This window comes from Balaenoptera acutorostrata, chromosome 2, assembly GCF_949987535.1.
Source record: "Balaenoptera acutorostrata chromosome 2, mBalAcu1.1, whole genome shotgun sequence".
In the NCBI taxonomy this organism is placed as follows: Eukaryota; Metazoa; Chordata; class Mammalia; order Artiodactyla; family Balaenopteridae; genus Balaenoptera; species Balaenoptera acutorostrata.
Window position 1 is genome coordinate 46274619 of NC_080065.1, and position 12633 is coordinate 46287251.

At 34.4% G+C, this 12633-nt stretch overlaps 1 protein-coding gene across 6 annotated transcripts in view; it reads right to left on the reverse strand.

The window, feature by feature from the left end:
- The window catches only part of SLC38A9 (solute carrier family 38 member 9), a 104849-nt gene that overhangs the window by 53835 nt on the left and 38381 nt on the right, over nt 1-12633 (reverse strand). For 3 of the 6 annotated variants that reach the window (XR_009007147.1, XR_003621799.2, XM_007195597.3), the window contains exons 3-7: nt 9011-9143; nt 5649-5770; nt 5450-5513; nt 4729-4822; nt 2592-2762 (exon numbers count right to left, since the gene is read on the reverse strand). Coding sequence is in view for 4 of the 6 variants with exons in the window: in XM_007195597.3 (XP_007195659.3) it covers nt 2592-2762; nt 4729-4822; nt 5450-5513; nt 5649-5770; nt 9011-9143 (584 nt within the window). In the remaining 2 variants the exon portion in view is untranslated. Of the gene's footprint in view, nt 1-2591; nt 2763-4728; nt 4823-5449; nt 5514-5648; nt 5771-9010; nt 9272-12633 lie in introns of all 6 variants that reach the window. The other 3 variants (XM_057540683.1, XM_057540682.1, XM_057540684.1) reach the window with 1 other exon arrangement.

Genomic DNA, 12633 nt, shown 5'->3' on the forward strand with positions numbered 1-12633 from the left:
AAAACAAATACCGTATGCTAACACATATACATGGAATCTAAAAAAAAAAAAAAGGTTATGTAGAACCTAGGGGCAGGACAGGAATAAAGACGCAGATGTAGAGAATGGACTTGAGGACATAGGGAGGGGGAAGGGTAAGCTGGGACGAAGTGAGAGACCGGCATGGACTTATATATATTACTAAATGTAAAATAGATAGCTAGTGGGAAGCAGACACATAGCTCAGGGAGATCAGCTTGGTGCTTTGTGACCACCGAGAGGGCTGGGATACGGAGGGTGGGAGGGAGAGACAAGAGGGAGGAGATATGGGGATATATGTATATGTATAGCTGATTCACTTTGTTATACAGCAGAAACTAACACACCATTGTTAAGCAATTATACACCAATAAAAATGTTAAAAAAAAAGACCCAATGCAGCCATAAACAAACAAACAAACAAATAATTTTTTTTAAGAAGAAAACAGATGAGGGGAACATGAAGGTTCCTTATGTTTTTCTGTTTAATTTGTACATGTTTGAAATTTTCTATAGTAAAAAGTATGTGTATTTGAATATTAAACTAAAACTGCTTTACCAAAGAAAAAATATTTTAGGGTCCTGAGAATAAAATAAGTCTAAAAATAAGATATGTAAGACCTTTATCAATAAAAATTTAAAAGATATTTAAAAAGACCTAAATAAATGGAGAACTATTCCATGCCATGATCATTGACAGTAAGACTCAGTATCCTAATGATATTATTCTCTCCACATTTATAAATTCAATGCAATGCCAATCAAATTCTAAACTCAGTACCCTAATGACATCAATTATGGTAGTGGTTGATACATTAAGTTACACTGACTGATAAATTCAATACAATTTCAATCAAATTCTGATAGGAATTTTTTGTGGAATTTGACAAGATGATTCTAAAATGTATGTGGAAGAGTTGTGGACCATAATGAAAAAGACTGAGTAGTTTGAAAGTAAAAGAAAAACTTCTGAGTCAGAGAGCCACCATAGACAAAGTGAAGATAAGTCACTAACTGGAAGATATTTGCAAACATTAATGAATAAATATTAGTATCCAAACATTACAAAGAGTTCCTATAAATAAATAAGAAAAAGACCAACAATCCAAAAGAAAAAAAATTAGCAAAGGATATAACAACCTATATAATGTCCAATTAAGAAAAGATGTCTAGGATCATTCCTCATGAGGAGAAATGCAAATTAAACCATATCCCGACGGGCAAAATTTAAGTCTGATAATATCAAGTGTGGATGAGGATGTGGAACAAGGGGAAGTTTCATAAACTGTTGGCAGGAGTATAACTGGTATAAGAATGATAAAGAACAATTCCGTAATTTCTAGTGAAGTTGAAAATGTGAATATTCTAAGTTCCAGCAATTTGTCTTATAGGTACATAGTTTGAAGAAACTCTCCCACATATACACAAGGAGACAAACAATGATGTTTAACAAAATCTTGTTTGTAACAGGAAAGTACATAACTGAAAACAAATTAAATAGCAAGAGAATGGGTAAAGAAGTCATGGTACATTCATATTATGGAATAAAGCAGTTAAATTGAACTAGAACAATGTATTATTGAAGATGATTACAGAAAAAAGCAAGTTGCAAAAGCATTTATACAGATTAAAAACATGCAAAATAATATGGTATGTTGCTTATATATTTATATAGTAATATAACAAAAACATGTAGGTACCATTATTTTGTACCAAAATTAGGGAAGAAGGAAAATGAGATTGAGAAGGAGTACACCTGGGGCTACATTTATAGGTCTGTAAGAATAGAGAACTAATGTAAATATGGCAAAATGTTAAGGCATGAAAACTCATTTAGTGGGTACAGTGGTATTTCTATTACCCTTGGCATTTCCTTGGTAGTTTGAAACATTTCATAATTTCTCATACAATAAAAATGATTGTTAATAAAAAAAAACTTAATTAAAATGCTAATTTTATGGTTTAAAATAAAAATAGAATTTATCTCCCTCACTCACCTGCCTCTCAAAAGCTCTTAGGAAAATTAGCTGTTGTAGTTATGTTAGAACTTATTTTGAAATTTGGTTTTCATGTAAATCTAGATTTTAAATACAAAGGGCTTATTTAATAATATATTTCCCACATAAATTCCACTATTCTATTGTTTCCTAATTTTAGATCCTAATATTTTGAAAATACGTGACTGACATTTGTTTCTTCAAGACTCTACCCATAGAATTCTTTAGCAACAAACACCAAGGAACTTCATAAGTTTTTCTGTTACACTAAAATTTTGTGGTAAAAATTGAACAATGCTTAAAACATCTGTTGGAACTTAGAAATATTTTATGTTAATTAGAGAATTTGAAGGAATATTATTTATTCAAAAATTAATTGTTGGAAATTAACATACACATTATATTTGAGATCATAACCATAGAAAACAAACTGAATCAAGTATATCTTCTAGAATTACAAATATTACTTTTTACTTTATTAATCCCAAGTCCAGAATTTAAGGTTGAAACGAAAACATTAGAGTAGTTATTGTATCTGAAAGTAACTGTGTTAAAGCATATGATATGGATACTTACTAAAAATAAACTTTCCAGTATTAAAAAGAAAATTAGACATAAGCACCCAATACACTATCATTGCTCCAATGAGAGACACCAAGGAGAAAAGGAGACTCGACCACTGCCCAAAGGAGCCAAAATAATATCTGCAGACATCTGGATATTCCCAGGTAGTGGTATCCACTGATGCTAGATAAAATATAAAAGAGAAAGAATAAAATTAGATGTTAATCATATATTCCATATTCATAATTTGTGTTCTCCAAATTAAATCAAAACATTTAGCAAAAGGTTATGGGTATTCCACCACCAGGTATTAGACCATATTATGAAATAACAGTAATTAAAACATTATATACAGCAGAAATTAACACAACATTGTAAATCAACTATACTTCAATTAAAAAAACAAAAACAAAACAAAAAATTATAGAACAAATACATAAAAAGAAATGTAGGTGAATGAAATAGTACAGGTAATCTGAGAAGTAGATTATAGTATCATAAAATTTTGTAATTAATAAAAGCAAGTGATAAACCAAGGCTAGAAAAAATCATCAATAAGGGACAGAAGACATTATCCAATATTGGCATACTTAATAATAACATAGAAGAAAGTTTTCTTGAGTCATACTTCACACCACATGCCAATTTAAATTTCAGATAATGAGGGAAGTGGGGAAGGGCAATAGAGTAGTAGAGGAATAAGAGGTACAAACTATATATTATGTATAAAATAAGCTACAAGGATATATTGTGTAACATGAGGAATATGGCCAATATTTTATAATAACTATAAGTGGAATATAAATTTTAAAAATTGTGAATCACTATATTGTACACCTGTAACATATAATATTGTACATCAACTATACTTCAATTTTAAAAAATTTCAGACAATTAAGTTAATTTAAAAATTAAATAACAGGGCTTCCCTGGTAGCGCAGGGGTTGGGAGTCTGCCTGCCAATGCAGGGAACATGGGTTCGAGCCCTGGTCTGGGAGGATCTCACATGTCGCGGAGCAGCTGGGCCCGTGAGCCACGGCTGCTGGGCCTGCGCGTCTGGAGCCTGTGCTCCGCAACGGGAGAGGCCGCGGTAGTGAGAGGCCCACGGACCGCGATGAAGAGTGGCCCCCGCTTGCCGCAACTAGAGAAAGCCCTCGCACGGAAACGAAGACCCAACACAGCCAAAAATAAAATAAATAAATAAATAAAATAAATTTAAAAAAAAAAAAAAAAAAAAAAAAAAAATTAAATAACAGAAAATTTAGATGACAATGTAAAAATAGCACCTGAAAGGTTATCCTTTTCTATCAACTGAAGAAATAGAAATTACAGTGAAAAAGATAGGCAGATAGAAACAAACTAATACGATACAAAAGCCATTCAAATATTGAATAGGAAAGAAATTAACAAAAAATAACAGGTAAAGGGCTAACTGCCTACCTCATATAAAGAATTTAGCATATCTATAAGAGCACCAAGGGACTTGTGGATAAATGGGAAAGGGATATGACTAAATAATACAATTAAGAGAAAATATACCACTGCTTAGTAGAGATGGAATAAAACTGGAGGCAAAGCCTGGTCTGTTGATTCGTACTTGCTAAGATTCAATGAAATAATGTATGTCTATTTAGGTCCTAAACTAAAACAACCTAAAAAGGTATTTCCCTGATCTAACTTATAGAAATGAGTGGAGGTAACACGATGGTACAACTTTGAGAATTCATTACAAAGGACACATTGCTCACATTTTCATACTTAAAATTTCTACTTTTAGGAGATTCCAACATTTAGATCTTTTGGTAGGGATAGGTCAAAACAAGTCACCATGAACTGATAAGAATCATAGAATTCTCAATTTAGTTCTAGCAAAGACCTTATTTTTAAAATACAACTTTTTAAATGATTCTTATGAGGAAATTAGCACCAAAGTAAATGCACTCTGCAAAGAACTAGACTCTCAGAATTTCAAAGGCAGCCACTAAATTCATTAACATATCAGTTCAGCCAAATGCTATGAATCAGAGAAGTAAATCTTTAGACAGAAAATAGTTAACACATTTGTGAAATGTACACATTAGTGATCTACCTCAACATAAATTCTTAATACCCATATCACTCATCTGTTTTTACAGTGGCAAGTTCTTACATATCATAGCTCGTGATTTCACAACTCTGTAGCAGCAATAAAGTGTTAAAAGGCCCATCAGCATGATGACACACATTCCAGTAGTAAACCCAGCCTGTTTAAAAAAATAAAAATACAGAACAACATATATCATCATTTTAGAATAAATTCATATATAACCATATTGTTACCCTAAACAATTATGATTAAAAACCAGACAACTAATGTAAAATTAAATATAAGCATCTAGGGACCTCCCTGGTGGCGCAGTGGTTAAGAATCTGCCTGCCAATGCAGGGGACACAGGTTCGATCCCTGGTCCAGGAAGATCCCACATGCTGTGGAGCAACTAAGCCCGTGCACCACAGCTACTAAGCCTGCGCTCTAGAGCCCATGAGCCACAACTACTGAGCTCATGTGCCACAACTACTGAAGCCCGCGTGCTGCCACTACTGAAGTCTGCGCGCCTAGAGCCCGTGCTCCACAAGAGAAGCCACCGCAAATGAGAAGTCCGCGCACCGCAACGAAGAGTAGCCTCCACTCGCCGCAACTAAAGAAAGCCCACGTGCAGCAATGAAGACCCAACTCAGCCAAAAAATAAATAAATAAAATTAAAATAAATAAATGTAATCATCTATTTTCTTTAATAAATTTTATGTAGATTTATTAAAACCTCTATTGTAAAACTTAAAATACAAAGAGAAAAAAATTCTGGCAAAAAATGTGCTGAAAATTATATTACCTGTTTTATGCCCCAAGGAATACTTAGTATAGATGTTCCCATCATGGTATTCCAGATCATAAAACTGAAAAGCAGAGTAATAGCAGTAAAAATATGACGTTTGACTCTTCAAACATTTTAATTACAACAAAAAATTAAAATAATCAATAATTTTTGTTTATAAAAAGTTTGTTATGCTCCAAAAAGTAGTTTTACTCACATGGTTACTAAACTGGTGTTTTTACCGTATCCTTCAGTGTAACTTTGAAGTTTATAAGCAGAACCTAATGGACTATACACATAGCACTCTTCTGGATCTGGAACTACATGATCTGGAGCAACCTGGTTAAAAAAAAAAAGTACAGAAATGTTAGAACCAGTAAATGTGCAACAGAGGATATTTTCTATGCAACAGAGTACCTGACTCTAGACACATTTCCAAATATCATGAACAATTAAATAGTGTGTATATCTGATTAATAAATATAAAAATTATTTTTCAAATACAGTAGAAGATCTAAAGGAGCAAGAGTTTAAATACTATAAACAATAAACTGTTCATCTCAAATGAGAATGAATTCCTAGAGTATGCAATTGCCAAAATATTCTTCTCTTCATTTTCATGAGATAGGAGGAAGAAGAGCCAGCAAGAGCTAGATTAAGTAATTCTAGATGGATGAGACTTGGGTCTTAAGTGAGGGAAATTTTAAGAATGAAGTGGTCACCAAACTCCTATGTGAAGGTGGTTTTAGCAAAGAGGCAGGTAGGGAACTCAAACTATAAAGAATTGAGGAGTCAACAGAAGGGAAAGAACAGAATAATAAATATAGACTATTCTTCTAAATGCTTTGGTACCAGAAGAAAAAGGTGAGCTAAAGTGGCTTAAGGAAAAGGCAAGGCAAGGGTTCTTAAAGACAGAAGATGTAAGCAAAAGGGAAGGAGCCAATAGAGAGAGGTTGAAAACGAACACAGACAGAACAATTGAACAGATATACATTTTTATACACATAGCTCCCACCTTACCCTGACACATTTCTTTCTAATTCTACATCCCTATTTTGGAGGGAAAAAAAATATGGTTTCCTGATGGAATTCTGACCATCTCCCTGAGAATTGTCCTTTGAGAATATGTAGTCCTTACACATAATATTAAAGGCGTAGGAGCTGACTGGTATAAATCAACAATCTTTTATATCAGTACTTACCACGTAAATCTACAACTCTGTGTTAGGTTTAGCATTCAAGTAAAAATAATATACAACCCCTAACTTCAAGAAGTTTAAATTCCAGTTGGAACACATGTGAAACAATTAGAAAACGCTATAAGAATAAAAATTAAGCGTTCAACTCGAACACAGGAATGACAATAATAATGATAACAACAACAATGGGGACTAGAATAGTTGGGAAACGCCTCAAGAAAGTGATGGACTTTCCATCCATGTGATGAAAGTGATGGATTAGGACTCAGCAGGGAGACAGGATACGAACTGGTGCAAAAAGAAAAAATACCAAATCCTTCTCTCTTTATGCATATGATTGGTGGTGTCTTGTGGGCAAAGAATGTCTTGAATGCCATGCCTGGTGTGGCTTTGGAAACAACTATTTCCTATAGATACAAAAGCATATATGGATATAGGTCTGCTGCCTTCTCTTTACCCTCAGTCCTCTTGGGTCTGAGTTCTGCTGTCTTCTACTATGGAGTAAAAAGAAAAAAGGGGCAGGACCATGTCTGTATCAGGCAGCAGATAAACCATGATATCTAGCAGAGCAAGTTCAGAAAAAGTGAAAATCAAAAGTTATCAGGGATAGGATTAGAAGCTAGAGGATAAGAAATTATTAGGAGAGACAGAAAAATTGGAAGATTGGATCCCACACTCTCGTCAGTGGTCTAGGACAGTGCTTTTCAAACTTGAATGTTCTTGTGATTCACACAGAGAATTTGTTAAAATACAGATTTTGATTCAGTAGATCTGGAGCAAGGACTGAGATTCTGCCCTTTTAACAAGCTCTCAGTGATGCTGATATTGCTGGCCTGTGCAGGCCACACTTTTCTTAGCAAGCATCTAGGAGATGTCAGCAGCCAAATAATTTACTACTCTTCCCCAATTTAGAGTAAAAATATTAACGTAAGTGGGGAAATTTTCAGAAATAAAAAGGTGTAACTGTGTAAAGACCTGACATCTGTGGTTTCATATTACTCTTCCCTAAAAGGTCTTTTAGGAAAAATAATTTTGGGATTCTCAGAAAATGAGCATGGATGTATACACACAATCATTAAAAATGGTCATAACATATTATTAATTTTAGATCACTGTTTATATACTTTGATTAACTAGACTCATCTCACTGTCAGTTAACAAAAGGGATTCAACTTGGTGTACAATGCTGACTTAATTTCCAGGCAAACAACATACACTCAGACCTAGACTGGCCCAGCTGGTATCTCTGAAGTTTGCTTCCGCAAGTACAGTCTCCAGGAGGTCTGAACTAGACCCAGAGATATTAGATTACTTCTACTCCCCAGAAGGCTTAGATAATTCTGATATGGAACTAAGACTTTATCACAACTATTGATGTAAAGACCTAGGGGAAGAAAACGTGAAAAAATTGGGGAAAAAAATTATCCCACCCAGAATATTTTGGAAGTCCCTACTATGATTACACAGAAGGAGATCTTAATAATTCACAAGGCTTAAAATGAGATATCTGTGTTCAAGTGACTAGCCCAGTCCTTGCCCCTCGGTAAACATCTAGAGTGTTGAATTCCCTTCTCCCTTTTCATTATTACCTATAAAAAAATCATTATTTTTTTCTCAGAATGCTTCATTTTTCTTTCAACTTTCAAATTTCTGAATATCGGTAATTCTTATAAGAAATGAAATTACTTATATATTTTTGATCCTAAGATAATAACACAGATTTTATAAGATCAAGAGTCAACAAACCATAGCCCATGGGCCAAATCTAGCCTTCAACCTTATTTTAACAGCCCCTTTGGTAAGGGGCTGTTTAAATGATTATAAAACAGAAGTAGAGAAGAATATGCAACAGTAGGTGGCCCACAAAGCTTAAAATGTTTAGTATCTGCTCTTTGACCCTGGTTTTTGATCTATAAAAGGACATTACCAAATAGGAAAAAATATATATATATGTATGTATATATTTCAGTTTCTCACTCCTGTAGAAAATTTCTAAAAACATTTTTCCCTTGTAGCTTCAAACTTAAAAATTGAATAGACTAACCAGAACTTATTATTTATGTTATTAATCAATGACCTAAACTACTTCAACAGCTTATCCTCCTCAAAGCTCTTAGGATTGTGGATTAGCAGAATTTAACCCAACAAATCTCTAGGCTGTTGTCAACCTAGAGAGATTGTTTCAAATCTCTCTATGCCAGGCTAATAAGAATGAACTAGCCTGAGATGTAAGACGCATTAATTAATATCTTTGACTTTCCATGATGCTATCCTTGGAATATGGCCAGCAAAAAGTTCAACCACTGGGAGCTGCCGTGGCTTATGTTGTTCAGTTCATTTCAACTTAACCTTAGACAATTAGCAATGCTTTGCCCCTTACCAGTGCCTTGTCTGCAGGAGCAGTGAGCCGGCTGTAGTAATGAATCCTCTTGTTCATTGCAGAGGCATGGTCACTAACCCTCTGAATGACATCATTCACACTGACGATGTTTGTGGGCTCTATATAGAAAGGCCTAGAGAAGGGAATATACACTTGACAAAGAACGTTCAGGCAGAAATTCTGGAAGTCAGCCATTGAAAAAAATAACTTCTTGTCCTCCATTAGAAATGGGATGTACCAAGGCAAGGCATTCACTTCTCACTTTTGGTGGGAAAAGAAAATGTCACAAGAGAAGTATTATCCAATCCACAGAATAAAGCTTTTGTTTCATAATGCTATTACTTTAAACACACTTTTTTAAACTTAAGGAATTTTGCAATAGAGGAGACATAACAGAAAGACCTTCAATCAGTTATTAAAAAGAAATATAGCAGCTGGCAGTTTTCAACAATGAAACTCAGACAGACACGGCTTTGAATGTTCTCTCAAAAAGCATTTGGCACTGAATCAGAGAAATTACAAAAATGTTCCTCTAGTTAAGAGTCTCTACTCCTTCTTTACGGGCCAAAGTTACTTCTTATGATAAACACAATTCCTATTTGTTGGTTCATGTACTAAGGATTAGTGATCTCAACCATCTCCCTTATGAAACTTATCCAAAATACTATCAAATAGAACATCAAGACACTAGAGATATTTTGTCTCATTCTACTTTTCTTAGATTTCAGTAACATACCATTATGTTACTATTTATATGTATGCTTTCTCCTCATAACTATGTCCCAATCAACTGCAGATTCTGGTTTTCAATCATCATTTTCAGTCATTAACCCATTGAGTTCCTTACTGAAACTCCCTCCATTTGCTTTCTTTCCATTAATAAACTACCCAAAATGGAAAGATCTGGCACAAGCTCATGAAATGACTGCATTCCTCAGATCCCCTGAAGTCACAAATGACACTGTCTCCCAAATTGTATACAATTTGCTATTTCAGATTATACACAGATCCAAATAAGAAAGGGAAAAAAAGCCAGGAGGTTTATCACTGGTTCCACATAAGTCTTCTATATTTACAGTTCTGAAATAAGCTTAAAAGTTATTAAAGTATGGTAACCATTTTTGGAGACACTGTTAATCTAATCTTGTGGGAAGCACTTGAAAAACCAAGTGACTGGAATTTTAGTTTATGCTATTTTTCCAAATAACTCTGTGATATTAGAGAAATTAAATTTAGCCGTCTCTCTAGTTAGCATACAGAATCTTTGAATCTTTCTTTTATTATTTACTCTCCATCACAGCATCTAAATTTGGTGGGTACTTTCTAGTTCAATCCAACAAATATCTAAGAGCATTTACTAGAGCAAGTATGTGGATATAGAGATCAACATGACATACTACCTATAGTAAGCAATAACTGCTAAATGAATTCATTGGTATCAATAAATCTCAAGGGGATACAATGAAAACGAAAGGGTCGGAGGCCAAATAAACTATCCCTACTTATAAATTTGGTAGGCTGAGATAACTACCTCTCCTTCCAAAGCATTAAGGTGTTCTAAATAATTTACATCTCTACTGTGACACTCAGTAGTACTAAAAAGCAATGTAAAAATATTTATGTCTGGGAGACAGTGTGGGGTCACGCTCTACAGGGCACTCTCTTCTTGTTTTGTAAGTATGATATCCGACAAAATTAAAGCTACAGCTTTAAGGCCAACATAAAGCAGAGATTTAAGCTAATCAAGGATTACTAGTAGAGACTAATAAGTATGATATTGATAGAAAGAGTTGTAGATGTTCTACTTGTAGCTTATTATCTGAAAATTCAATGGTGTTAATATCAAGCACTAAGTTGGCTTGAAGGCCTGTTGAAAAGCAGTCCAGGAAGAGCTACACTTCTTGGCTCCTGGCCTCTTACAGAAGTGTTAACTGTACCAGTTTAGTTGGCTTGGGTACTCAAGAGAGCAGAATGACTCTGAAAGATTTTCTTTTCCAACAGTTTTCATCAAGATGCTGAGTGCCTATTCAAACAAATATTTTGGAATCTTTTCAATGCAGATTCTCTTTAAAAATATACAACCCAGCATATTTTAACTGAATTATTAGAAACATATGCTTAAAGCTTCATCTGAGAAAGCAAAAAATATAAATTATATTTCTAAATTGAACTTTAGTTGGATCTGAGAACACTTTTAAAATTAAAACTATGCAGAGGATAATATTCAGAATAAAACATTTTTTGAAACTTGGGCTTTTTCTTTTGAACACAGTTTCACATGAGTGCTCCCTATCAATGTTACTTCCCATTTGAAATGTAGCTCAACTGTGCCACACTGAAAATAAATCATAATATTTTATGTAGAAGTTATATTTGTCTCACCTTAAAAATATTTATGGTCATGCTACAGAAAAAAAATGCTTTTAACATTCAGCAAAATTTAAAAAAATATTTTAAAATGTGACTCAAAACCCTTTATTTTCATTTAATACACCTATAAACAAAGAAACCTTATTTCTACCTAACACCTTTTCTAGGTTCCACTCCTTAAATTCCTTAAAAATTTTTGGCTTTTAAATCTGTCTCCACCCTTCTACTGACGAGTTATGCTTCTCTGAAGTTTAATAACAATTCCATGAATCTTAAGAAGGTTCATACTCAATATGAAGACCCTTCATTTAAAACTATTCCTTTAGGGCTTCCCTGGTGGCGCAGTGGTTAAGAATCCACCTGCCAATGCAGGGGACACGGGTTCGAGCCCTGGTCCACGAAGATCCCACATGCGGCGGAGCAACTAAGCCCATGTGCCACAACTACTGAGCCTGTGCTCTAGAGCCTTTGAGCCACAACTGCTGAGCCCATGTGCCACAACTACTGAAGCCCACGCACCTAGAGCCCGTGCTCCCCAACAAGAGAAGCCATCTTAATGAGGCCTGGGCACCACAACGAAGAGTAGCCCCTGCTCGCCGCAACTAAAAAGAAAGCCTGCACACGGCAACGAAGACCCAACACAGCCAAAAATAAATTATTTAATTAATAAATTAAAAAAGAAACAAACTATTGCTTTATTCACATCTCTATGGAAGCTGCAACTCTCAAACACCTGCCAGATTGGAGTAGTTTGTTAGAAAATGAAAAAGGAATCAAGTATTCAAAAAATCTTATGCAAATAAACATTCAAAATAATGAACCCACTGTACTTGTTTCTACCTGCTTGGTAAAACACTATGTCTGCCAGGCAGCTTTTCAATAAAGAAGACCGAAAAGAAGTTAATCAAGCCATTGTACCTAGATATTTACTGCTACAAAAAAATATTGGTAACTTGTGGCTTGCCGACATGTTTCTTGCTTCCTCTGATGCCTAAATAACACCCTCTTTCACAAAAACCCTGCTTTACACTCCAACTTCACTCACTGTCTCCAAAGGCTGAGCCTGTATAAGCTCTTCTCTTTCTATTATGGCTAATTAATTTATTGGTTCTCTAGTTTATTAAATATTGTTTAAGTGCCAACCAAGTATTCAGCACTGTGCTAAATGTTAAATGATGAATAGGACATAGAACCTCAAGGATCATAATCTACTGGAGGAGATACATAAGTAAGCAATTCCAATCCAGAGAGAA